Consider the following 27,897-nt stretch of genomic DNA (forward strand, 5'->3'; position numbering starts at 1 on the left):
GGGACCAGTATATGGATACCCAATCATGTTGATGAGGTGCTGTTAAACAACTGAGTATTGTATACCGGAGGACCACTACAAGTAGAACTGTTAAACATGTTGATCATAAGCATCTGCCAGTGCCTGTAATTTGTCCACGCGCTTGCTTAAGTATAGTCATGAACTCACGCAAGTCTTGCTGATCTCCCGAAAACTCGAGAACCTCTTGTTACTACTGCTACCTAATAGGCTGTTGTCTAGTCCAATCCCTCACGGCTCAATCCACATCCACATCCTCCATCTTCTCCTCGACCGTTGCAACCCGCGTCTCGTCCGTCCTGCGCGTCGCGGTGCTCACCGCCGAATGCCGCTTCCCCTCCCAATCCATCGTCGACCCGCTATTCGCACGCCCGCTCGCAGGGCGGCCCGTGCTTGTACTCGGCCGCGGAGAAGTGGTCTCGGGCGGGCTCGTCGCTGTCTCCGACACCGTCGTCACGCGGACCTGCACGTCCTGGGGCACCGGCCTGTGCGGCAGCACGTGGAACGGCACGAGCGCCGACATCGGGCGCTGGCCCATCGACGGCGGACGGCTGGCCATAGTAGAGGAACGGCGCGACGGGCCGGGGCCGGACTCCTCGTCGCTTGCCAGCCGCGGGTCCACCGTCAGCGTGGGGAACTGCGAGTCAGAGGCGATGGTGCGGGTCACCCAGAATATGGCGGTTGCGTTGAGTACGACCTGGTGTGAGGTCAGTGGTTGGAAACAAGACTGGAAGCAACACTTACGTCGGATCCACATGACGCCAGACACAGCCAGCCCAGCTCGCGGCCGTTGAGGATCGTCAGGACAGCGATGTTGACGGTCGAAGTAGTCAGTGCAGCGATCGCAGCGCTGACACGGATGGTTAGCAGATATTGTGATACACCTGTGGCACTCACACTAGAGTCCGCACTGCTACTCTCTTCAGTCGCGCGTTGGCGAGCCTGAAGCGGAGTACGGGCCAGAGGAAGAGCGAGGTAAGGAGGACGTTAATAACCCTGCCTCACGGTCTCAACAAGAGTGAAGTACAAGGGAGACAGCTCACAAGTCGTAGGCGACAAGAGGGAGCGAGGCGGTAGGCTTGAGACCGATTTCGCAGGCCCCGTCGCCCGCCCGGAATTCAGCAATGCGACCTGAAAGGTCTGAAAAGACAGCAATGAAAGCAAAGACGACAGACCGAAGTACATCGCGACGATGATGGCCACGTAGAGGCCGATGGTCCCGACACAGACGAGGTAGACAGGACAGCGCGTGCGGCGCATCTTGTGCTCGGCCCAGACGATAAAAACTTTCTCCGCTAAAGAAGAGTCAGCGACAGTGGCGAATCAATGAAAGAGGACACACATAAGAAGAGGTACATAAAGACTTTCGACATGGTGTAGAAGGTGACGCATAAGTAGATGCCCGCGGCGCAGGCGTAGTGATTTCGTTGCATCCCAACGCCGAATATGAGCAGGCCAGCTGAGGAAATCGTAAGCGAGGCGAAGGGGCGCGGCGAGGGGGCGTACTAGATAGCATGAAAAGATAGGAGTCGATGAGCACAATCAGCACGCAAAGGCGCGCCCACGAGAGGCGGATCCACCATTCGCGGGTGAGGAAGCGACCGCGGAGGCGCTGACTGATGAAGCAGGCGAGTAGGGTGACGCCTACGCGGTCGCCGGTCAGCAGCCAGCGCGGGCGGCGGACGGACTACACACCGAAGAAGTGGATAAAAGCGCTGAGGAACTGCAGCCCGGGCGTAGGAAACTTCGAATGGGGGTCATTGTCCATGGCGGTGGGAGGTAGAGTGTGCGGGGGGTCTCTGCTCCATTTGACGCACGGATGAGGGCGGAAAGATGGGTAGGTTCCGCTTCGGAGGTGAGACGAGTCTCACTACTACTACGCCCCACAACAGTCCTCGGCGTGACCTTTCCGACAATGTCTCGGAGGGCGGAACGGTGGCCTGGGCGTGTACTTGAGCAGTAGCATGAGGAGAGTGTCAAGCGACGAGCCGTAGGTATCAGACAGGTAGGGGAAGGACAAATCAGGAAAGACCTATGAGTCCATCGCCGTCGTCAGGCCGTCGAGAGTCGAGAAGAAGAAAAGGAGGCATGTGGCTGTGACGGGCAGATCATGATGTCGTGATGACAGCCGGCAGGAGGGACCAGCGGATGATAGGCACGCTGGTGCTCGTCGCGCGGCGTGTCAACGTCTGGTAACCATCTCTCAATTCGACACCTATAGTGCACCATATTTCTCTCTAGTTAGAGGGTCAGGACCCCCCACGCTGACCCTCTAACTAGAGAGAAATAGAGCACTGTAGGGCACCCCCGCTAATTCTACCTTAGCGCGCTGCTCTTCTCAGCGGGGGAGACCGCTCACTGCCCTAAATGTGATGGAAATCAATAGTATTACATCATATCTATCAAACACACGTGGTCCCGTGTCAAACGGACAAGAATTGAGCTCGCTGTGCTCAACGACGTCGAGCACAGCGAGCGCGGGGGGCGGGCTGTCAACGGCGACAGGCCGGGACAGCCGCGGAACATGCGGCGTCAACGGTCGCCATGTTGTTGACAGATGTCAGTGATGGTGATGCCATTGACGTCACCAACGATGGCGGCGCTGATGGCAACGATGGCGGGTGGTCGGGGTAGCGGCGGGGGTGACGGCGGGGTGACGGTGGGCAAGGGCCGGGCCAGTGACCGCCAGTGAGCGGTCTCCCCCGCTGAGAAGAGCAGCGCGCGCTAAGGTAGAATTAGCGGGGGTGCCCTACAGTGCTCTATTTCTCTCTAGTTAGAGGGTCAGCGTGGGGGGTCCTGACCCTCTAACTAGAGAGAAATATGGTGCACTATAGGTGCAATTCGACGTTGACGAAAAAATGCTGAACAAATCCAGGATTGGGCCGTGGCGGTATCGGATATGTCGGATTCGGAGCTACACAGACCTCGAGGCGCTGTGGCGGCGTGTAGAAGCGCTCCCCGGGAGTACACTCCACACAAAATACCTCGCAACGACCGTGCGGGTGCCGGACATCATATCCCGGCTCGCCCGGACATTCCCCAACCTCGTCGACCTCGAGTTGTGGGGCGTCCCCCTCTTCGCCTCCGACATGCGCGCACTGCAGTCGCTGACCAAGCTTCGGCGGCTGGCCCTGAGCGCGAACCATGTCTTCCCGGAGGCCGGGCGCCGGCGTGCCGAACTTCGCGCTGGACTTCCCCCCCGCTCACGGGGCTGACACACCTCGAGCCGCTCGGGGACCCCGGGCCGTGGATGCCGCCCATGATCGCTGCGGCCTGTCCCGCGCTGACACACCTGTCCTTCTTCAACCGCTACTAGTACTTCCCGGATGTTATGCGTGGTGCCCTGCAGGCGCTGCCGCGCCTCCGCAGTAGGGTGCAGGATTTAAGTGGTGTTTCAAACCGCGTTTTGAAACAGCTGTTTCAAACCGCGGTTTTTAATTATTTTCAGAAAAAGTGCTGTTTCAAAACACATCACATGTGGGAAAGTTAGGCAATTTACTGGTTTTAGACAGACTTTGGTGTATACTGTAGCAGCTATAGTTACAGCTATAGAGGTAGCATACTAATCAACCATTGTTACTCTCTATGTAATGTCACTAAAGGTCTTTTAAAGGCTCAAAGTGTTACTGTCACATCGGTGATAGGGTCACGCCATATACAGACAACACAGAATATAACTTAGGATAGCAAGGGGCACCCTGAAAGCTTGAGGAATGGTGTAAAAAGACAAGTAAATACATATGCTAGTACAAAAAAATGATTCAAAAGGTTAAAAATTGCCATTTTAGGCAATTTTAATCAATCCCTGTTTGCAAACCGGTTTCTAAATCGGCTGGGAGTTCAAACCGGTTTTAATAACCCCCTAGAATTCAATCCTGCACCCTACCTCGCAGTGTGTGTGTATGTGCAGGTAGAGGATCCGGGAGATAAGGAGCCAGAGGCTGCCAGGACGACATACGACCAACGCAAGGCGGCGATTATCGGTATGGATGATCCGCGTGCAGCGGCGGTGATGCTAGGCGGCCTTGAGGACGACTGGCAGGCCGGCGCGTGGGGCGGGCGGGACTATTGGGCCAGAGCGGAGGAGGAGCTTGCGTTGCGCCGCGTGAATTTAAGCAGTGCAAAACCAACAGGGGAGTAAGCCAGCATAGCACATTCTGCGCGTGTTGTGTCAACAAACAGTCACATCGATCGCGTTACCTCAGCCCATCCTTCTTGTCCTCCTCGCCGATGATAGACCCGGTCCTGCCGCCAGAACTCGAGCGTGTGGTCTTCGAGCTTGCTGCGGGGAGAGACAGGGAGATGATATGCACGCTGGCGCTCGTCGCGAGGCGCGTCAATGCCTGGTGTGTCGCTTCTCAATTCCATTCCTGAAGAAACTTAACGAAACAGGATTGGCCCGCTGCGCTACCAAGTTGTGCTCATCAATCGACAGCGAGGCGGCCTCGACGCCCTGTGGGGCATCTCCGAGCGCTGTCCTGAGACACGGACACACACGCGCTGCCTCGCGGTGTCAGGCCTGGAGCTGCCTGCCGACACTCTCCCGCGGATCACCGCCGCGTTCCCACACCTCGTGGACCTGCGCTTGTGGAGCTACACGCCGGCGACCGCCGCGGACATGAAGGCACTCCACGCGCTCCCCCACCTCCGCCGGCTCTCCCACAACCTCCACACGCTCTACGCCACCGTTGACGCCGGCCCGGTCGCGCCGTTTTCCCACGTGACCCACCTCGAGCTGTACAAACTATTCAACGAGCACGCGCTCACGCTTCCCCGCCTGCGCGCGGCATTCCCCGCACTCACGCACGTGACGCTCTTCGACCTCCCGGATGCGCGACTCGCGCGCGCAGCGCTACAATCGTGGCCCGCGCTCATGGTGCTGCTCGTCGTACGCTATGCGCCACGAACGACCGCCCGCGCCGCCGAGCGGGACCATATCAGGTATGACCTGGACACGAAGAAGCTGGCAGGCATCGACCCGCGTGTGGTCACGTGTATGCTGGCAGACTTTGAGCGTGACTGGGAGGACGGCGCGTGGAGCGGGGAGGACTGCTGGGCAAGGGCGGAGGAGGAGGTTGCTCAGACACGCATGACACGGGCGTAGGGGTCGATTGCCCATCGCGGCCGGAAACTTTAAATTGGTTGAAGCCGGAACCCGGAACTTTGTTTAATTGTTGAGTACCTGCTACCGTGTCCGAGTTGCTATTGCTGTCAGGGCGCTTAGCCAAGCATATCCCTGTTGCTTCGAGTTGAATCCAGTCAACGCCGACGCCTGAGCACGTGGAGGCAGTGGTCTTATGTCATGTCACGCTGACTAACAGCATTGCGTCAGCCGCGTCCCTTGCGTTTCTCTTCCATGGCGCAACCAGCGCTGCCTCTCGAACTGGAGCGCAACATCTTCAAACTGGCCGTGACAGACCAGACGATGATTACGACGCTGACGCTCGTCGCATGGCGCGTCAACGCCTGGTGAGCATAGGTTTTAACTTTGTTCAAATTTCCATGTACTATCAACGACTACAGGATTGGACCCCTACGGTACCGTGTCCGGGTTATAGAGAGAGGAGCTGCATTGGATGCGCTATGTCTCCGGATGGCACAACGGCCCGAGGATGCGGCACTTACGCTGTTCCTCGCGACGACGGCACGGTCGAACGAACTGAGCAGTGTGGCGCGCTTGGCCCGAGCGTTCCCGAATCTCGTGGATCTGGGGCTATGGGGTTTGCCGGTTTCACCTCTGGACATGCAGGCGCTGCACGCGTTGACTCATCTGCGCCGTCTGTCACTGAACCCGCGATATGCCCTCGCAAGAGACGTCGCAGAGGCCCGGCCGGCGTTCGCGCCACTCACCCGGCTGACACACCTCGAGATTTTTGGGGACCTTGCGGAGTGGATGGTTCCCGCGCTGGCCGTGGCATTCCCCGGGCTGACGCACATGTCCTTCGTTGAACTGAGCTTTCCTGGGCTCATGCAGGCTGTGCTGCAGGCCCAAAAAACGCTGCGGGTGTTTGTGTATGTTTACCTCGCATACAAGAATGGACCTCATCCGTGGGAGTCCCCGGAGGAGGTGGCAAATTCGCTCGGTGTCAAGGATCCACGGCTCGCTGTCGTTAGGATTATTGGGCGAGGGCAGAGGACGATGTTGCCCGCAGAAGCACGAAAAGGTCGATGGAGGAAGGGGCAGATGGGGATCCATAACGCAGAGACTCGGAGCCATCCCAAGATTGCCCGCCGACGCATGGACGAGCCCAAACTGAGTGTAAAAGGTGAGCAAGAGTCCACATATGTCTACAGGCTCTAGACGAATACTTCAGTGAAATCCGCGCATCCGTCGCCCTATCAATCGATCTTGACGGCGGTTGGTTCAATGCTTCCCACTTGACGCTGGGGGACTTCCCGTTCTGGAGCCTCAAGTTGATGCTCAAAGCACCGTCGCGTCCGCGTGGTAATCCGTTTTTGCCTCAGTGAGCGCGTATGCTTCTTCGCAACGGGCTGGCCCTGCCCTTGAGCATGATCACACCATCAAACACCATCTCAGGCTGAGGCTGGGAGGCTAATATTCTGTCAACGTCGGGCTTGGGCCGTATCAGGACGTCTGGTGGTCTGACTTCGAGTGGGTCAGAGGAGCACGAAGATGGGGTTTAAGCCTGGAGAATAGACGATATTAGCCTAGCAACTACATCCTGTAAGTATGGTTTTTATATGCTAAGATATTAGGGATGGATTGGATGGGTGCTGCGTAGGGCCCGCAGGGGTGAAGGGAAGGGTTGGAAGAATGGGTAGCATTGAGGAGTATGGCGGTCGTCCGGGCCCATGCGGGCCCGATCGGCCCCGTGGCCTGGCAGCCCGACCTGAACCGTGACAGTTTTGGCATACATTACTAAAGGTAGCTGAAGAGTAGGTAGCACTGCAGGAGTTTGGGAATAAACAGCCCCCATTTCGATCAATTATATAGCTAAAATCAATGGACCAAAAAAAGAATTCTTTTTTATACCTCTATTTGTGCCAAAAATTTCACTTATATGATCCAGGGCCCTGATATATGCCATATAAGGGCATATTCACCATATAAGTGCATCTTTTTTAGAGGTATATTTTTTTTTTTTGATACATTGATTGTAGGTGTATAATCGATCGAAATGGGCGCCGTTTATTCCTGAACTCCCGCAGTGTAGGTACTTATACTATGTCATTCAATTTGGTCAGATCACTGCTTTTGATAGAATCAAAAGCCGCCCAAAAATCTGAAAAATTTTAAAAAGAATTATTCCTGGTGTTTCTGAACATTGGGTGTGACCGTGACATGCTGAATTGATCAAAATAGTATGGTATAGCAAGGAGGCATTGATGACTCATCAGGCTCCGATGACCCGATTTGACTGCATGACAGGACAACAAGGGACTGCTTTACTTGCAGGTCTGACAAACTGTCTGTTCTGTCACAGGCGTGTGTTTCCGCACAGAGCCTTATTCACCCCCCTACATACTGGACTTGTACAAAATATACTGAGAGTGTGTGATATTCAGTCTAGTGCGATGAGAAAAAATGGAGGGGCTCTCCTGTTGCCCCGGTTCTAAATAGCTGTCTGATCAGTTAGTAGATTGGATTGTAGATTATCTGGCATGTGCATCCGTCTCCAACAGAACTACCCCTGGAGGCCTGAAACCAGGGTCATTGCAGGGTCAGAATCTAAAGAGAAGAAATTCCTACCACCTAGGTAGCTAGCTGACTATGTACAGTCCTCTTATCACCCCATATCACTACCAGCCTATGTGTTGTAAAACAGCAGTGAAAGTCTTGTAGGTTTGTTCAAGTGGAAACAGGATGATATATTGTGATGAAGTTATGACATAATATTGCATGATATTATTATTATATGATATTTTTCCATATATATTATGCTGCGTGACAGTCGTCGTTACACACAGGACGGTATCCAGCCATCGCGCCCAAGCCTGCTGGGCGTTGATGGTCTTGCCCGGGCAGGATCGGATCGCGGGGATCATTAATAGAGGGCTGTCCCGACGGGATGCGGGGCGTCCACAGCGGCCCCGGGTCAATTGGTGCGCGTTGGGTGCGCGTGGAGCGGTCGACACGGAAGATGATTGGCGAGCGCTGACGAAGACGGGCATACGCATCGTAGCCGGGCCGGGCGCACTGGGCGGGAGGAGCAAGCGGGCATGTGCGCATCGCGCCTGACGACGGCGCGGAACGGTCTTGTTCGCTCTTGTTGGTCGCCGCCACCGCTGTCGTGCAGCGATCGTCGCCCTGCCAGCCGCTGACGGGATCATGCCAACGGCACCGCCTCCGCCAATCGCGTGCGTGCCACCCCCGTTGCACCGCGTGCGTGGCTTGGCGCGTGGCCAGGGTGCGACGGCGGCCCAGGGACCTGTGGGTATATAAGGCCGGTGCACGGGAGCCCGCTCCTCCTGACCTGGTGTCGTCGCGCTTTTTTTTCTTTTTTTGCTTTTCCCCCCTTGCTTGCTTTCGCTTTCACCAACAATGTTCAACAAGTCGCTCCTTCTCTTCTGCGCGATGGCCGCCTCGGGTGCGCTTGCCGGTGCGTCTCTCCCCCTTGTCCTCCCTTCCCTTTTGCTTTGCGCTGACGCCCCCCAGCCCCGCTCCTCCCGCGCCAAGCCGCGGGGTGCAACGCCGCGCAGACGCAGGCGCTCGTCGCCGACGTCGCCGCGCAGGCCGCCGTGATCCGCTCCATCGGGTTCGTCCTCCCCGACCCGATGCGCCGCACGCCCGCCCAGGCAGCCACCTTCGAAACCCTGCTCGCCGCGACGAAGGCCGCGTCCGCCGCCGCCGCGCGGAGCGACTTCGCGGGCGCGGGCGCGCAGCTCGCGGCCGTGCAGCGCACCGCGGACGGCCTGCTCGACGGGCTCCTCGGCGACGGGCTCGAGAGCAGCGAGGACCTCGCGCTGCTTGATAAGACCGACAAGGCGCGCAGGGCCGTCGCGGCCTGCGCTGGCGGCGCCGCTGCTCAGGATGTCGAGGCCGACGACGTCGAAGCTGAGGAGGAAGAGGCCGAGGGCGACGACATCATCGCTGTGACCGACGGCTCCGAGCTGGAGGCGCGCCAGGAGGAGGTCGTCGAGGACGCCGAGACCGAGGACGTCGAGGCGACCGAAGCCGAAGACGAGACTGAGACCGAGACCGAGACCGAGACCGCCGGCGATGCCCTGGCCGACGCTCAGGCCGCCGCCGAGGCCGCCGCCACCGCCGCGGGCGCCGCCGCCGGGGACGTCCTCGCCTCCGCCAAAGCCGCCGCCGACGCCGCGGCCAAGGCGGTCGCCGGCGCATGCGACGTCGCGGGGCTCTCCGGCGCCCTCTCCGGCGTGTCGCAGGCCGCGGCCGTGATCCGCGGCATCGGGTTCATCCTGCCCGACCCCGTGCGCCGCAGCGACGCGAACCGCGCCAAGTTCGAGCAGCTCGTCGCCGCCGCCGCCGCCGCGCGCGCCGCCGCCGCGGGCAACAACCTCGGCGGCGCGAAGGCCAAGCTCGCGGAGGTGGACGGGCTCATGAACGCGGTTATCGGCGACCTCGTCGGCGACGGGCAGGCGAGCTCGGAGGACCTGGAGCTGCTGAAGCAGATTGACGCGGCGAAGAAGAAGGCGGCGACGTGCTAGGGTATACGTAGTGTGCTGGATGTATGTAGTCGTGGAGCAAGCCGCCCTCGCAGGGCTCTTGGGAAGGAGTACTTGGAAGTTGAGATGCTTAGCGGCGATTCCGCAGTTGTGCCTATTCGCTGCCCAATTTCAAACCCAGTCACGCATTCCCGTCTGCGCCGTCTGCGCCGTCTGCGCCGTCTGCGCCGTCTGCGCCGTCTGCGCCGTCTGCGCCGTCTGCGCCTTCCTCCGCCTTATTCATGCCGCATGCGCCTGTAGGCAATTGACGCTCGGCCTGCAATCCCGCCCGCCCCACGCGCCGGCCTCCCAATCCGACAATCCGACGCAAAATCCACAGGCGTACCTGGGGATTCTATGAATCAAAAGACAGTTATGAAAGAGATGTCATGATGGTACCCGCCACCGCCGTTGATGTCACACTCCTGCTTAGTCACCGATCATTAATAATTTTCATGTAACGAGTGCATTGAGCAAAATGAGCTGCGTAGAAAGTTCAAATGATACATTTGGCTAATAATACAATGCTGAAGATAAACTTTGGCCAGAGGGATAAAATTAGAATTGTCGAGCAGTGGAGATGACCGCTATCGGCTGCTTTGATCTCCAGCATCTGGCAGCGCATTACCTGCAGTGGTCAATTCTAAGGTCTCAAGGCGCTCGAGACAGTCCCATATAGCATCTATCATCTCCTGTTTCGTCTTGGTCTTTCCAGCCGCTGGCATTTTCGTGTCAATCTGTCGCCACAGCCTCACCTGCAGTGCCAGTTCTGTGTTCTTCATCTTCTCAAAGACCGCGGGATCCAACTGCAGCTCAACCCCGTCAAGCTGTGCATCCCTGACAGCCTTCTTACGAGCCGTTTCGGCCTGCCTCTTCCGAGCTGCTTCAGCCAACTCGGCAATATGGATACCCAAGCGACCTTGGCGCTGTTGCTCTAGCCCAGAGCTTTGGATTCGTCGGGCCTCGCCACGGAGAAAGCGGTGATCTTCATCGACAAATATCGCCTCCATAAATTTCTCGGTGTCGTTCTCCCAATACAGCGTGTAGTCCATGAAATGATCAACAGTTGACCCATTCTGCTCTCGTGCCCACTTCCGCCATCGTGCCAGCACTGCCTCGTTGTGATCGTTTGTTGTTCGCATGCGTGCAAGATCACGTTGTGCTTGCGTTGCTTTGGCAATGCGACCATTGGCTTCAAACTCCGAGGTGAATCGTTCCCAGGTCTCAAGTGCGCCGGGTAACGCGTGAAGAAACCAAGGGATGATGTGTGGATGGGTAGGAATGTAGTCGAAGATTTTCTGCACCAGCGCGATGTCGTCCCATTTGCCTCCGTCGAATACTGCTGTCTTGTTGAGTGTCCGAGGGTCAGTGCTACCGTCCAGCTCTTTGCCAAAGACAATTTCGGGCTTCTCGATGATGTTGTGAATGTGATCTTTCAGCCGAGCATGGAAGGGCCCTTGGTCAAGCATGTTCAGACTCGTGTCACCTCGTATGATGCATGCGTATGGCGCGTTGACGACTTGGTGGAGCATGGCCAAGCCACATTCTTCTGTGAGTGTGAACGGACAGCACAGTCCTTTCCAGATGTTGGCCTCCAGATGGTTCCAGCCCGGCTTCACCTTCTTGTCGCGTATAGTCGTCATAAATTGTTTGTGGTCGTCGAGGCGTTTGATGATCATTGACGCGCCTTGCGCATTTGACTGGTATCGCGACGCCGCAATGGCGGCAAATTGTTCGCCGAAAGCACTGATGTACTCGCTGCGAACACCCTTCTTGTCATCTGTATTGCGCCAGTGAATTGCGCAGAGCTTCAGGAACTTGATGGCGCCACGTTCGGAGACCTTCGTTGCACGCTCAGAAATCGCGTGAGCTCCGATTTCGTCTGCGAGAGCCTGCATCTCGTCGTTGTCCTTGTTGAGAAGTAGGGCTGGTGGGTCTAGATCATTTTCTTCCCAGTAAGTTGCGCCGGCTGTCATGAATCCGACAATAGAGTTGAGCTCCTTGTGCATCGAGCAGCCAGCCCAGAAGAAGAGGTCGATGTCCTGTTGTTTCTCTGCAGGAAGCTGCGCAAAGACCTCTTCACCGAGTTTGAATGCCCATTGATCCATTCCAGCTTCTAGTCTCTCTGCCCTCTCAGTATTTGAAAGCAGTTCCCAGCATTCAGAGCCGCCTGCAGCGTCGACACACTTTGACTCAATATCGGCACGAAGCTTGGGTCCATAGTCGACATCAGAGAGACTAAGCTCAGCGATCTTCTCAAGCCCAAGCTGAACGCGAATCGACTGCTATTTCCAGGTTTCCAAGAGGCGGACGGTTTTCTTCTGGTCGTTTGCATGATCGCCGTGAGCACCTTTGAGAATTCGGAGGAAGTGAGGGAGGTCGAATGTGATATAGGTTCGCTTTGAGAGTGGGCATTGGTTGTACACAACAGCAAATGACTTGAGTACTGTCTTCCATTTGGCAACTTGAGCCTCGCTGCTGTGGGACTCAGTTGTGTCGAGAGACAAGAAGCGGAGCTCGTGTTTTGTAGGGGCGGATAAATCTTGATAGTCTGGTACACGTAGCTCGCCATGCATAGCTTCGTAGTTTGCGACCCTTGTGCGACGTGGCATCACCGCTAACGACGATCACTTCACACATGTCAGTAAAAGCGCAAATCGAATCAATATCCCCCACCGTCTGCCTGTCCAAGCTCCCAAGGGACTTGAATCCGCGATGCGACTCCACCCTCGATGAGAATGCGACGGACCGTGGCACCGCTGACCGTTCTCGAAGTCGTGATTCCAGCGAAATTGAGGACAGCTGCTATTGCTCGGCCGATATTATCTTGTCCACAGCCATATTTGTAGAGTGCGCGGACGAGAGAGCGACAGGGAGGGGTGAATACTCCTCGGGACATGAGAAATAGCTGTCGGCGCCAATAGGAAATTTGCATTGTGTGAAGGAGTGTCTGACGGCGTCGATTGGATAAGGTGAGTTTGCGGGTCAGTGTCTTCGTTTTTTTACTTGAATATCGCAGTTTTGAGCGTAGATGATTGATTATCGAGTCGCGTTCAGCAATAAGGCCCGTATAGCGTCGCATTTCGGTCTCTAGGAACGCTGCACGCCGTGTAGACTCGTTGAATTGAGTGCAAAGTTCGGCTGTTCTGGATTCCCAGCCCGATTCGATGGCCTCGTGACGCGATTTCCAGCTGCGTAGACTTCGTACCTCAGTATATAGCAGCTCCTTTGAGGTTTTGGCCTCCTTGACGGCTTTCTTCAATTCAGTAATTCGGGATCGCAATGCTGTTAGGTTTTCTTCTTTTGCTGCAAGTTCGTTGTCTTTCCGGCGTAGTTTGGCTGCAAAGGACTCATTCTCCATCTTGAGGGCATCCAGCGCATTCAGCAGAGCTTGTTCGTTTGGCTGAGAACGTCAAGTACCGTGTCGGGGAGGTGTAGCAGTGAGGTTTTCATTGTTCCGGCCAGAGAGCAACATATAATCGACATGAGAGTCTCGTTGGGCATTCCTAATGGCTCTTGCATGCGCCAGCTGGTCTAGTTTCTCAGGCTTCGGTGCTGGCATAGCAGTTTCGCGTCAAGTAGACTGGGAATGGGTAGGTCCGCAATGGACAGTCAGTACCAGCTGCACGAGCTATAAGACCGGCTGATATCACTCACAGACGACCCCAGACCATGAGTAGTAGTGTTTGAGCGTGCCCCAGGCAATAGCAAGAAGAATCGAGCGAAGACGATGGACGCGTCGAAGAAGATCGTCACTGTTCCCACGCCAATCAATCCGGCCCACTGGACCGTGTCGATCTTCCGAAGCCGTTGACCGAATCCTTGCCGACCTTCTGTATTCAATGGACGTCGACCTAACGACTCCCCATGCATGTTTTCCCAAAGTTCTGACACAAAATCATGGAGTTATTGGGTGCTTAAGTCAGAAAACTGCCATATTTCTAGTATGAAGGCATATTTTTTTAAATCCTCTGACCAATCTGTCGATAATACAAAAATATTATGGGTCTCGGTTTTGACTGTGAACCCAATCTTCCCCTATTGTCTGGAATTCAGCCGTTACACCCGCTACCCGCATCAGTGTGACGTCACGGTCCCGTCACGTCAAGACCGTTGGCGGGTACCAGTCATGATGAATCAAGGGCTCTAGCTCCGAGCTGCCCTGATGCATCATGACACCTCTCTCGGCCTACCCCGCTACCTCCGCGCTTCCCGCCTGTGCTTCCCGACCGTGCTTCCCGCCCGCGCTTCCCGCCCGCCCGCGCATTGGCGCTGACATCATGTCCATGACGTGGCTGGAATGCACGTGTCGATTTCCGGCCAGTGATCCGCCGCCCGTCTGACAGATGTGGCGCTCATTGCTGTTGCTGTTGCCACGATCGTTGTTCGCGCCCCTGTTGCGCGCTGCCTCCCTGCGCTCCCTGGCGGCTCCCGGGCACAGCACTGTACTATAGTATGAGTATGACAGTTGTCCTAATTGCTTTGCACCCTGACTGCCTGCCACTGCTCCGCCCTCCTCCTGCTTGCTCCTTGCTAGCGTTCTCAATTTTGCTCGGAAATGCCCCAGGCTGTCCCGCCGAGGGCCCGAGATCGGCCCTCTCGCTTCGATTGTCATCGCTTGCTGATGATCGGCGTTTGCGGCTACCAAGATGATGGCAGTTGACCATGAGATGTGAATGTCGGGGCACGATAAAACGTTCATTATAGCTTCAACTTATGCAATCTTGTCCTGAACTCCATACTGTCCTTCTGTGATAGCCAGCCCCCCAGTTATGTACAGCTCATTGATAAGAAACATGCAAGTTTTTCCGTTTCATGTATAATGCTGAAGTAGTTATGAATACCAGTATTGAATCCTCTGTATCTTTGCCTGAATATCTGTGCAGTTTTTATCTTTTGGAGTAACTCATAAGATCATGAGGCTGGGTGCTCAGTTAAACAAATTTATTGTCCTAGACAGCAGTAGGGTCATAAGCAAGTCCCATGTTTCAGTTTTCCAAAAATGGAAATCCTCATCGAGAAGAAACTGTGCACTGTGCACCAACCACTTATCTGTTCCCTATAAAATTTGGCACAGGCAGGAATCAATATCTCAACTTCCTCCAGGTAAGTTTTCAGCCAAGGTAGTGCAGCGGAAGGCAGGCTGCGCGGCCCAGTGCTCGATCAGTGATATTGGGAATCACGCCTTGAGTAGGCGCGCATGTGTGTTTGCGCTCGTTGTTGGAGCGAAAATTTCATCTGCTAGAGGGAGGGATGTGGCGCACACGAGCCGACGACCGAGCTCAGTGCCGGGGACGCGCTCGCGGAGTCGCGCTGGACATCGGCGAGCTTCCCGGGGCGGCTGGGGGCCCGGGCGCAACCGTGGGCCCGGCAGCGGCACTGCTGCTGTAGAGAAGACCGCCGGACTTGGATTCGCGGGCCGGAACAGGCGCGTGAGCAAGGCGACGTGGAAGCTCCAGCGGGATCGATCACGAGGAGGCCCCGGGGGGCGCCGGCAGAGGGTCCGCGGAGGCGATGGTGAAAGGCTCGCAGGTGCAATCGGTCCAGCGACCAGCCCCAGGCCCGTGGACTAAGCAGCCGGCACCCATCTTGACGCCCCAGCAGGTCGTCAGGACCGTGCGGCCGGGCGGTCGCCAGTGAGCGCATTGCCGCCCAAGCTCAGAAAGCAGGCAACGAAGCAGAAGGTGCATCTCCGAGCTCTTCATGCTGTTGCGAGATGCTAGCTGATGTGATGAATTCAGCGCGCCCGGCCTGGGGCAGCGGGTGGACAATATGCCGTTTGCGCCAGGTAAAGTCGGAATTCAGGTGCTCAGAGTATGCATTTCGCACAATAGACCATTGTTCGCTCATTGGATTTCACGTCCCTAGATGCCCCAATTTTTCCAGAATTATTGGGAATTATTCACAAACACTTGTGCGCGTCGTTGATGGCAATGGCGACGACGCTGATGGCGATGACAACGGATGTTGATCGTTATGATGGACGCTAGCAGGGAGCCTGTCACATAACGGCCACCTTCCCGATGTCAGAAAGCTTACCTAGCGAGCCAGAGACATGATGATGCATCATGGGCAGGTCTCAAGCACAGACCTTGATTCATCATTGCATGTCTCTGATCAGAGGCATTGATGCATGGGAACCCCAGGGTGGGTACAAATCCACCATGGGCATGGCCACAGTCGTAGACCCCGGCCCGGGATCCCGCACTGGCACGCGGGCCGCGGCTGGCCCTGTCCGACACGCGCGGACGTGTCACGTGCGTGCTGTCATCCCACAGCCGCCAAGCGTGTCAGTATAAGACGCGCGTCGTCCGCGTGGGGCCTTTCCTGCCCTTCCTTCCTTCCTGCCACCATACAAGCAGACCCGAAAGACGGACGGAGAAGAGCAGAGACCAGAGTGCAGGCCGTCCGCGGGCGTATGCTGCCCCCTGCCCTCCCCACTGCCGCTGACCGTTCCCTGTAGCACCGCACGTTGCTGACGCCGAGCGCGTCGACCGTGCGTGTATGCGCTGCTGGGCGAGGACCAGCGTGGAGGGCGTCCCCGGCCCTCTCTTGCTGACCATCGCCAGACAGGCTGACGGAGCGGAACCGGGGCAGCCGTGGGGCTGGGCGCGGCGCCAGCTCCCCCGGGCCAAAGATGCGTATGCAATCGTTTTTCCCCGCGCCTACACCGCATTCATTCGAGTGACAGCGCACGACAGTCCGCATGGCCATCAAGAAAGGACTCCGACAATGTGTGCCTTTCCCGGACTTTCATCTTCAACTGCTGAGCGACGTGAAGCGTGCTCGGGATCGGGCTGTGGCCCGCTCTATTCGCAGTCCCGGTCCCGACGGGTGCTTCTTGGCGACTGGGGCTGAAGACGAGACGATGCAGGCGTATATCTATTTCCTCTGCCCTGGATATGCCCCTGCAGCTTCTCATCCCCACTCCCAGTGGCCAAGAGCCGCCCGTCCGGACGGACCTGTGCATCCCGAATATCTACATACTAGTATGTTGTAGCGAGCTTGCTGGACACCGGCAGTGTGTTGTCCTGTCGTGCTCCTCTCTGGCATCATGCAGCTTGGAGTTGTGAACCAGTGCGGTTCGTGGATTGGGTCCAGGCGCCTGGCGGGCAGACGGACAAGGGCGACTGGGCGGGTGAAGTGGAGGAAGACAAAAGCGGGAGCCTGAGACGATGATGATGGTTGCCTTCAAGCCGTGTCTTCGCTCCAAAACCCACGCAACTTGAACCCGTGAAACACAACTTCCACAAGTCCAACGTACCATAGCTAGCTAGTGCTCATTGCTCAATGTACGTGTCTCGACGTCGAAATAAACAAGTCCAAGCCTCCAAGGAACAAAACCAATCTTTCGAGTTAAAATGCACAATACACATAACAAAACACGCAAAACGTATTTATTCAACGACCGATACCGCAACGCGCAGTCCACCATCCTCGATCTCCCGCAGGCTCCGCCTTACTTCGGCCAAAACCGCGTCCAATTGGGCCATAGACTCCGGCTTCGCGAACACCAAGCGTAGTCGCTGGAGAGAGTGGCGCCGGGACCGGACCAGCGCCGCCAGAGCGGGAATGGAGATGTCTGCCGGACAGTTCTCGAGCACCAGCTCTGTCATGCCCGGCAGGTTGCTCCCCGCCGGCGCGCGGGACGAGAGGCTCTGCAGGAGCGGAAGGAGGTGGGTGCCCGTGTGGTTCGGCCGCAGCTCGATGCGCAGCGCCGCGATATCGCAGTTGACCGAGTTGTGCATCCCGTTCTGGAGCGTGGAGAGACACTCGGCGATATTTGCCGGCCAGGTGAACGCAAACCCGACAGCCGCCAGCGGCCACTGCGACCGTTCGGCGAGGTTCATGAGGCGGGAGAGGACTGGAGAAGGAGAGTGCACGTTCGGGCGTGCCCGATGGGCGTGGGCCTGCGCCAACGGGCGTGGATGGGCGTGGGCGTGGGATTTGGCTGACCATCAAAGCCCACGCCCGCCCATCAGGCGTGCCACGCCCATTGGTCGGCTTGGCACGCCCGTTTGTCGGCTTGGCACGCCCGACAAATGGGCGTGGGCTCCCCCATATTCCTCCCGACATTACAAGGCGTGGCCGGTCAATCGTTGACCGCCGACCACCAACACTTGGCCCGCGCAGCCACCAGAGTGACTATGTATGACTGGCGGGTGGCCGAGTCCACATCGCCGGCCACGCCGGCCGGTCCGCCACACCTTCAGTCCGGTCAGTGCGCCGAATCGTGTCCGGCACGGTGTACTGTTGAGCCACAGCCCATTTCAGGCTGTCTTGAAGCTATTCAGCTCCAAGATGGGGCGGCGCAGTGCCAAAATTGCTGCACTGCGGCTTGCCGCGGACCGGACGCCGGTTGGCGCTTGGTGGGGATCGGCCGGCCCAGCAAACTCTTCTGGCGTCGCCGGCCAACGGTTGAGCGACGACTCCGATATGGACCTAAGTCGAACTCGGCAGCATACAGGCCTTATCCTCGTCAACGTGGTCCTTGCCAAGAGCGCTTGGCATCGCGGCGGACGATGATCGGCGGAGTTTGATGGATTTCACGGCGAAGGCATATGCAGTATCGAGCGGGGGTTAGCCATAGCATGGCCGTCAAGCAAATCCAATCCTCGCCTTGGTGCCCGACATGAGGCCTAAAGAAGTCCCCACGCCCGCCCACGCCACGCCCACGCCATCACGGGCGTGCACGCCCGTTGGCGCAGGCCCACGCCGTTTGGCCACGCCCATGTGCGAAGTCTCCTGGAGAAGGGGGGCCAAGCGTGTTCATCCCGTTGATATTTAGAGTCCTGACGGCGGGGAGCATGAGCTGCTCAAGTAGCCCGCCTTCCTCAGAGAATCCGACGGTCAGCGTGTGGAGACGGGTAAGCACCAGGAGGGGAAGACCAGCCGAAGGAGGCAATGGACCGTGAAAGAGGTAATTGTTCGTCCGTAAGTCGGCAGAGAGCGATTCAAGCTGGGGCGTCAACTCGAGTATTTCGAGACACCCGACGAGCGTGATTCCCGACAAAGTCAGATGCGAAAGCTGCGGCCAGGGAAGCGCAATCTGCTGCAAAAACACCCCCTCCAGAACAACATCCCGTAGCGACGGTGCGATTCCAAACCCAGACCAAATCGGCTTGCTTGGTGTTGTTTCCGCGTAGGAAGAAACGGTCGTCGAAACCTGCAGTCTCTTCAGACCAGACAGCTTGTCGAACAGGAGGTCGTCGGGGAACTTGAATATGCGCTGGAGAGAAAGCTCCAGAGTCCGTATGCGTGTCGAATGGACGGCGAGAAGCGTAAACATCTGGTCCATCAGGTCCTGTCGCGAGCAGGTGCCAATACGAAGATCGATGGGGCAGGGGGCTGAGCGGAGAAGCCACGACTCGAGAAGGGTCAGCAGACCGCCGTATTCGTCTTTGGAGCGGTAGTTTCGGCGTGGGTAGACATCCAGCGACACCCAGAGACTGGGCAGCGAAAGACACAGCGTCCACCACTGTCTGCAGACGCTAGCGAGCAACAGCGGACTGCGAGACGGCGATTCAGAGTATCGCGAACTGCCGATGTGTGGAGCCACGATGTACTCCTCGAAGACGAGCACGAGAATGTCGACGGGTAAAGTATGTACCGGGTAGACGATTGTGTTAAGGGCAGCAACGATGTCATTCTGTTCGGCAACGAATGTGTCTAGATTGGCCTTCAATGCGGGGATGGTGGTCTGAAGTTCTGCCAACCGGGCTCGCAGTTGCTGGGTCGAAGCCATGAATGGTGATGATGGTCTGAGGTCAAGCCGGATTCGTATCAACCTAAAACGCCGATCTCTGGGGAAGCTCTGCCGTTCGAGCGAGTCCCTTCCACAGTTACTTTCAAATTTCAATGTCAACGAGTTTCATGTCGTTGGTTGCAAAGAGTTTCTGGATTTGTTCTGGATACTAGTAAGCTTAGCAACATAAATACAGTCCAGACAGCTTATATCAAAGTTGGTCATTAGAGCTTATTAGCAGCGGCGAAAAACGTGTTTTTTTCTTTTCTATTTGTGTGTTATTTCTCTGTCAATTTTTTCAAGTGGAGCCAGCCATAATAGTTGTTTGCTCGCTCACAGGACAATGACTCCGAGTCTCAACCTGTAGTTTTTGAGCAGTTAGGTCCTTCAGAGCATGCTAAAGAGGCTTGAGGGCTTCAAGGGGCTTGAGCGAGGGGGGTGGAGGCACCTATAGTGCACCCTAATACCCTCTAGTTAGAGGGATAGAGCTATCTCCCTCTAACTAGAGGGGGTTGAGCCAGTAGTGGGCACCCCCGCTAAATACTGACCTATTTCGATCAATTCAGCAGGCCTGTGACCCGTGACCGTTTGGCCGAAATGTTCAATTCGGCCGCAGGCCGAATTTCGCGTGACCTATTGCCTGATTAGGAAATTCGGCGCGCCGCAGGCGCAGAAAATTTGAAAATCTTCCTAATTGTGACACTTTGGGACCAAAAGATTTGGCTGTGACCCGTGACCCGCCGAAATATTTCGGCCAAAAAATCCCATGTGACCGTGACCGGCCTAATTGAAGGAAATGGGTCAGTATGGCTACCAAGGGGGGTCTTGGTAGCGGGGAAAGAGGCCCGGAGGCTGCCATCACCCTCCCGGCTGCCTCCCTGCCCCCCGCCCACTGTGCGCGCTGCCTGCCGCCGCCCCCATGGCCTCGTTGTCATCCTCACAATCGTGACTTATGTCACTGATCGTTGATTGACATTGCCGATCGCTGCCCGCTGTCGTCGGCCGTCCCCGCTGCTGTCAAATACCCTGCCGTCACTGTCAAATAGTCTGCTGTCATCGTCCTCGACGTTGCCCTCAATGGTGAGCTCAATTCTTCATCAATTCTGATGAAATAAATTGATTTCTGACAAAGCTTGATGATCGCAACATGATGGCGGTGTTGTTGATATCATCTACTAATCCTGCCTTCCCCCCGACGCCCGCCCGACGCGCCCGACATGCCTCCCGACCCCTCCACCCCCAAAAATGAAAAAGTTGCAGAATGTTGGGAAGATGATCCCAGTACAAACCACTACTTAATATCTTTGTTCGTTTAAGAGATATTAATAAAACTCATTAACTCAATATTGTTGTTAACTCAATCATTAATGTTGTTAACTCACTTCAACTGCACAATGGTTAGGGCTTGAATCTAAACATTGGTGGGCTTGAAACTATCACTAGTCAGCCTTTCTTCATGAGATTTCCATCTGTAAAATTGTCCAATTACGTCTACATGACCCCATTATTGTAAGGGCAACCCTGGAGACTCCGACGAAAGCCTAGCAGGGGGGGATCCAAAGCGTGAATAAAAGCTACGGAGATACACGGAGGGACCGACCTAGCAGGGGAGGATCCAAAGAGAAGAAACTCTAAGGGTCCACCTGCTAGGGCGCCAACTATATACTGGTCGTCTGTAACTGCCGACATAGAGCGCAGAAGGCCTGAGCAGCGTTGCAGGCTCTGTCCCAAGGTGACCGTTGGGAGGGTCTTGACGGATCGGTGATTGTGCGGGCAAAGGAGGCTGAGGACGAGGGTCGGGGTGGGCCGGAGCGTCCGAGTGGGCGCCGGTCGGATGCGCCTCGGATGCGCTCGGACGGTCCGAAGGAGGCCGAAGCGGGGGTTCCCCTGAACAATTATTGGAAAATGATCCATCCCAACTTAGAGTGTATCTTCAAATATACTTAGTGGAAATGGGTAATATGGGGCTCACCTTGAAGGTAATATCCTAGGGGAATACAATCTACAGTATCAAACTAAGGAGTCATTGTATACCCATTGTATGTGGGATAAATTGTATGTTTTACCCAAGACATAGAACAAATGACTGATATCTTTATGATTACTAGATGGATAATCCTGATCTAACTTTATTCTTGTAGGGCATGTGGATATAAATGATTCTATGGATTTCTAGCCTCACAGCCTCAGCAGACAACACTGAATTACAGGGGCTCTAGGGTGCATCCTATCATAAGCTGTAGGGCAGATATAGGGAAGGTTAGAGGGTTTTCTGGAAGGTGTGAAGATCCATAACAACTGCCCTTGGGGATCTGTCTCTACACCTCTAAGTACCAGAACTATAGATGTACTAGATTCAGTATAGATAACACTGATTACAACATTGCACAACATCTGGAATAGCTATGGCAGCAGTTGAAGCTCTGTTAAGGCTACTTTGAAGTCCCCTAATAGCCTATACCAATTTCTTAGATCATACTTGAAATTTATTTTGAGCAATTGTTTTGGTGTGGACAGTCCCTTTCACTGCTAGTATCCCAACCCTATCTTCTGGTGTAACCACTGACACACTTGATTACAACACATATATAGAGGTAAGACTCATTCCAGATACCTAAATTTACTTCTCTACCACATTTAAACCATAGAACAAACCCCCTAGGACTCCCCTAGGCTAGGAGGGGAATCTTCCATATAGCATTGTGTGACATCAGTCACTTCTAAAGAGTACAGCCTAACCTTCCCTAGGACTAGTGTTAAAAAGACTAATGTAGCTATGCTGAATGATTAATGCAAGGCCCTCTACAGCCCAATGCCTTCCACTAGCTTATCTGTGACCAGATCCCTAAGTAATATGGGTATGCCACCTGTAACATCTGAAGGAGTGACATATGAGTTTCTGGAATTTCACCTAACATGATAGGCTATTCTTGGATAGAAAACTGTTTCTTGAAGTTCTCTGATACTTCTAACCCATTCGAATTCCCCTATAGAATCTGGCAAAGTTTGAATGCTTCAAGGCCTATATAGCAAAATTTGCTATGGACAATTTCATATAGAATATAGAGCTGTAGTAAAGATATTGAGGTCATTAGAGTACTACAAGCATGGCTCAGCACCATATATATTCAGCTCATTTGGAAATATGAAGTACTGACTGACATAGTCAGGTATCACACAAGGATACCTAATGCTTGATCATGAGCCTATCTTCAGATCACCACTTCTCAGACTAGATGGAGTCATTTGAGAGCTCTAGAAGAATTAAGGAAAGCTGAGATCAATTAATAATTGAGAGAGATATGGTGAAATTCAGACAATTGAGTTACAGCTGTTTCCGAAAACCTTGAGACTTTGTGTATTTTTTTTTCGCGTTGTTTTAGATACTTTTAGTTTTGATGGAATGATAGCACGCACCTTTTTTGGTTTGACCACCGCGGCTACGCCCCCTACGCATCAGGCTCAGGCCACAAGCGAGGCTAGCAGATCGACCGTGAAGTTGACACTCAGCCCCTACCCTTTCTCTTTTCCCGCCGTCGATGGTCTACCGGCACATCAGCAAGGACTTCAAGGAGCGTGCGCTGTGGCTGTCGGAGATGGGCTACATGACGGATGAGGTGGTCCAAATTCTTGGGGTGTCCAGGGCGAGTCTCTTCCGTTGGGCATCAAATGTGGAGAAGTATGGGGGGTGTGGTTGCGCCTCATGAACTAGTACAGGGTCGACCATGCAGTCTCAAGACTCAGCGCGCTCACGATGTATTCACCCTTGTCGACAATTACCCCGAGATGTATCTTGACGAGATTGTCGACTGGCTTTATACTACCCGCCACACCGTCACTTCACGCACCGTTATACACAGGCTTATCGCGGATGCCGGCCTTACTTACAAGATGCTCCGGAAGGCTGCAGCGGAGAGGGACGAGGAGTGGCGGGCAGGTTTCATGTGGCGGATGCAGAGGGACTACGTCGCGTCGCAAATCGTGGCTGTCGATGAAACGAGCAAAGATGACCGCACCATCTTTCGCAAGCGTGGACGCGCTCCAGTGGGACAACGTGCAGAGACATCGGCCAATTTCGTTCGTGGAGAACGCTACAGCATCGTTGCCGCACTTTCGACAGAGGGTTATTTAGCAGCACGAGTTGTTCCAGGCTCGGTCAATGGCCCAATGTTCTTTGAGTTCATAGTTGAAGACGTGGTAAGCCGTGTTTCCTGCCAGTGCTATAATATCTCAGGTAATTATTCCCTCTAGCTCCCGAGGATGAATCGATTCCCCGGTGACAACAGTGTCCTATTGCTCGACAATTGCGCTATCCACAAAAGTGACTTCTTGCGGGAGGCCATTGAAGCATGTGGTGAGTTATTTTACTTGTCGCTTTCATCGCTAATTGCGCCATAGGTTGTTTACTTGAGTTTCTTCCACCCTATTCCCCCGATTTCAATCCCATCGAAGAAAGCTTCAGTTGCTGTGAGTGGCTGGTCTAGATTGACAATCTTCTGTTCATTTGAGATAGTGAAAAGCTGGATACGTCGTCATTGGAAGCGGCTTTATCATAGCGACTCGCCCGAGATTGATCTGCTAGAGGCTTGCGCGGCAATTACTGGAGACAAGGCAAAGGGTTGGTATAGGAATTCTGGCTACATAGAAGAGCCTGAACTTGAAGCTTAGAATATGCATGATTTACAATGAACGAGAATTTATTAGTGCATACAAATGACTACGAAGGGGTATGTAGGCAAGCGATGACTGATATATAAGTACGAGGACGCAAAAGAGATTGACCAGAGTAAGTATTCAATATGTAAATGTAATTAGGCTTTGAGGGAGCGGAGATACTGACCATAAAATTTGACAACACGCTGCCATTCAGCATAAGAAAACCCAGCAGCTTTGTATTCATCAGGCGGGAAGTCAGAGAGTTTGTCACCGACGCAGACCTTCATGTCGTCAAGTTTATCCCCAGTGCCAGTCGGAAGATCAGGATAACGAGTGACAAACTCGGAGATGGAGCCTCCGTTATATTGTGGGGAGGATGGTGGATGGATTGGAGATGATGGTACATGATGACGATGACGTTTAGCAGTCGGTTGTGGAGGTGATGAGTCAACCCGCTCCCGGCGCCGGGACCGATGAGGTGTCTCGTAGTACGAGGAATATGGCGATTGTATCATCGGATAGCTGGGATACCCAAATGAAGGTGGCGGAATTGCAGGATATGGCATATATGGCATCGAGGGGAATGGTGACATGTATGGTGGTTGGTAGGGATAGGGAGTGTTTGGCGGTGGTAACTGAGGATTCGATGACGAAGCCTCTGCGAATGATCTTTGCGCTGAGGTTGTTTCGACAGGTCGATGTTGAGCACTGGACTTCTTCATTTTGATTGCTTTGTCGGCTTTGAAATGCAACGATTCGAGAGGCGGTGTGGCAACACTAGCTTTGCCGTTGGCCTAATAGTGATCAGCCATAAGCTCGTCAAAAAGATAGCCCGATTGCGTACTATTTTATTTGCCCATACAGGCTTCTTGATCATATCGAGCTCAAAATGCAGATTGAGTGTACGGATATAAGCGCATTGAATATTTGGGTGCTCATCGCATGCACCCTTGGGGTATTGTCGATCCAGTTTATCTATTGCATCCTGAACACCATCGTCGAAAGTGGCCTATTTATGTCGTTAGCCTATAGCAGCTGCAGACGGAATTTCCTACCTTGGTGGGCCGACCAGTTACTATTTGTGAGTTGTCATCTGACAATTCATCTTCGTCGACAGCCAGAGTACTTCCAAGACGATGAATCGCTTCGTAAGCACCAGCACCAGTCGTCGGTAGTGATGCAGGAGGCTATAAAGCATGCTATCAATGGTGTACAACAACGAAGATGGTAAACGTACTGCAGCAGGTGGTGCTTTCAGCGCTGGATCCATCAAAATAATGAGCTCGACAGAGCGAGCACGTGGCGCAGTATTGACGTGGTCAAGGATTGCGTCGTAGCCGGAGGTGGAGCTCATAGGACGAGGAGCGGCATTTGCTGGGAGAATAGGACGCCATTGCATTGTCGATGTCGGGAGTGCTTCAATCGGACACTTGAGTTCCTCCGCCATTGCCTGATGAATGTCATTCAGGTCCATGTCCGTATTTCCCATGAACGGGGCCCTTGCGGTCAAAGGTAGATTTTGTTGCTACCGAGGCAACACCGCGCCCACCTCGACCTCGACCTCGACCGCGGGTTGGTTGCACAGGTTGATGGACGCGAATATCAATATAGACACGAAAGGACCGCGCATCCGGGATTGGTGAAGGCGAGGCTGGATTTGGCGCAGGAGGAGGAGCAGCAGGAGTGGTGGTTGCTTTTTTACGTCGAGTGGGAGGTGCTGTTGGGTTGGCGGCAAAGACTGAGGCTGAACCTGAAGCCACATCATTTTGCGGCCGCGCTCGTCGTCTAGCTGGGGCTGGGGCTGCTGGCTGAGCATCTACATCGATGGGTTCTTCGAAAGCGTGCCCTGGGCTCGCTGGGGTCTGTTTGCGGGTATGGGTTGTTGGCAGCATCAGAGAAGTCGTATCCTGGTGGGTATACATCCAGATTGAAGTCGAAGTTTGCCAAGTCTGAGAAGTCGGTGAAGGGGAGAGGGTCTGGTTGTGCAGGCAATGTATTTGAGAGTCGTGGAGTCTCTGGAAGGTGCTATCAGACGCGTTGACAAAAAAAAAAAATCATGTCAACGAACGGAGGAGGGCAATGTCGGACATTGTAGGACTGATACTTTCAGGGAGAGGGCGAAGAGAGTGTGGCTGAGGTTGGGAATGGTCTGTGAGGGACTGAAAGAGAGCGCGTTGGTCAGAGTTGGGCAGCCAAGGCGTCTGTGAGTAAGGAGGGAGGTCGTCTTCGTAGTACATGGCAAAGCTGAGGTGGCGATAATTTCCAAGTCGGTGGCTGCATGCTCCGTCTCGCTACCTAGTACCCCTAGGGCCCCTGGCTCCATGGTCTGGTCTGGCTCGCTTGAGAGCGAAGTGGACTGTGGCGTTGTAGCCGTGGTGGTCAAACCAAAAAAGGTGCGTGCTATCATTCCATCAAAACTAAAAGTATCTAAAACAACGCGAAAAAAAAATACACAAGTCTCAAGGTTTTCGGAAACAGCTGTAATGACAATATTGAGAGAATTGAGCTCACCATTGAGGGCAACGTTGAGGACGATGACAGCAGACTATTTGACAGTGACGGCGGGGTATTTGACAGCAGCGGGGACGGCCGACGACAGCGGGCAGTGATCGGCAATGTCAATCAACGATCGGTGACATAAGTCACGATTGTGACGACGAGGACGAGGCCATGGGGGCGGCGGCAGGCAGCGCGCACAGTGGGCAGGGGCGGGGAGACAGCCGGGAGGGTGATGACAGCCTCCGGGCTTCTTTCCCCGCTACCAAGACCCCCTTGGTAGCCATATTTAGCAGGGTTTGCCCGCTACTAGCTCAACCCCCTCTAGTTAGAAGGAGATAGTACCCCACTCTATCCCTCTAACTAGAGGGTATTAGGGTGCACTATAGGTGGGTGGAGAAGTGGTGAATGGACACCACTCCACTTTGCAAAAAAATATATTTCCATCGGATCTGCACGCAAGTTTGCCATTTTTGCGTCCCGAAAGGGTAATTTTGCAGTTTTTCCGGTGCCAAGAACTGCCTAATAAGGAAATAATACAAGTTGAGATTTTCGTATGCAATGTCACAGCATTTTTGCGATTCAAATTGAGTAAAATAGTACAGTAATGGCGATTTATCACTTATTTCTGATATATTAGGTACACTTTGGTGCTGGCCCGGATTTTTAATATATATGGTCTTATATCTTGTAATGTTTTGCCACAAAATTGTCAGCTGATATTGGCTCTGAGTTCAGTCCAATCTAATGACTTAATATATGTCCCAATTCTTTACAAATCAAGTCTATTTTCCTGGAGTTTTATTTATTATTGTTCCAAGTTGTGAAAATATACATTTTTTTTGTCCACTATTTATCATAAATTAATCCTACTTCAGGGTCTATTTTTTTGGCAGAAACCCCAGTGTAAGTTCCATAAATTAGCCAAAATGTAAAACTGCTAACTTCAGTCGTATCTGTAGTAGATAGGATGTCTTTGTAGCCCTTATAGTCTACCTCCAAGCTTTGTAGTCAAATATTGTACAATATATGGATGTAAGGAAAAAGATGTTAGAAGATGCAATTCTCTGAGTAATGAAGCTTTGTACCTCAATTAACTTCCTTTTATTCAATTCAGCGCCCAAAATGGTGTGACATCGGCACTGAAATTAATTTTTCGGCACTGCCTGATGCCAGTGTGTGTGACAACCAAAAAATTTCGGCCTATTTAAGGGGGCGCCAAAATTTTTTTGATGCTTTGATGGTCATTTGACATTCAGCATCTGGCCGTGGGCCTGTGACACGCTGAAATATTTTAGTGTCGGCGGGCTGGTGTGACGTGTGACCGCTGAATTGAATAAATTGATACAGTA

The 27,897-nt window shown here is 54.1% G+C and overlaps 4 protein-coding genes across 4 annotated transcripts; 3 read left to right on the forward strand and 1 right to left on the reverse strand.

The window, feature by feature from the left end:
• Positions 1-256: 256 nt before the first annotated feature.
• On the reverse strand, positions 257-1,786 carry MIND_00584500 (uncharacterized protein; the record flags this gene model as incomplete). The annotated part of the gene is made up of 8 exons (XM_037362603.1): positions 257-715; positions 763-868; positions 916-1,014; positions 1,062-1,149; positions 1,194-1,313; positions 1,361-1,477; positions 1,525-1,662; positions 1,714-1,786. 8 exons carry the CDS (start codon positions 1,784-1,786, stop codon positions 257-259), a joined length of 1,200 nt encoding a protein of 399 aa, XP_037220524.1.
• A 2,217-nt stretch (positions 1,787-4,003) lies between these two features.
• MIND_00584600 (uncharacterized protein) lies at positions 4,004-5,122 on the forward strand (the record flags this gene model as incomplete). The annotated part of the gene is made up of 3 exons (XM_037362604.1): positions 4,004-4,155; positions 4,224-4,364; positions 4,411-5,122. The coding sequence occupies 3 exons, from the start codon at positions 4,004-4,006 to the stop codon at positions 5,120-5,122; spliced, it is 1,005 nt and encodes a 334-aa protein (XP_037220525.1).
• Positions 5,123-5,362: 240 nt separating this feature from the next.
• Positions 5,363-6,400, forward strand: MIND_00584700 (uncharacterized protein; the record flags this gene model as incomplete). The annotated part of the gene is made up of 3 exons (XM_037362605.1): positions 5,363-5,487; positions 5,542-6,284; positions 6,333-6,400. Exons 1-3 carry the CDS (start codon positions 5,375-5,377, stop codon positions 6,398-6,400), a joined length of 924 nt encoding a protein of 307 aa, XP_037220526.1. The 5' UTR covers positions 5,363-5,374.
• A 2,121-nt stretch (positions 6,401-8,521) lies between these two features.
• On the forward strand, positions 8,522-9,651 carry MIND_00584800 (uncharacterized protein; the record flags this gene model as incomplete). The annotated part of the gene is made up of 2 exons (XM_037362606.1): positions 8,522-8,579; positions 8,636-9,651. The coding sequence occupies 2 exons, from the start codon at positions 8,522-8,524 to the stop codon at positions 9,649-9,651; spliced, it is 1,074 nt and encodes a 357-aa protein (XP_037220527.1).
• Positions 9,652-27,897: the final 18,246 nt, after the last annotated feature.

This window comes from Mycena indigotica (assembly GCF_014461135.1).
Source record: "Mycena indigotica strain 171206Taipei chromosome Unknown Mind.scaff0005, whole genome shotgun sequence".
Taxonomy (NCBI): domain Eukaryota; kingdom Fungi; phylum Basidiomycota; class Agaricomycetes; order Agaricales; family Mycenaceae; genus Mycena; species Mycena indigotica.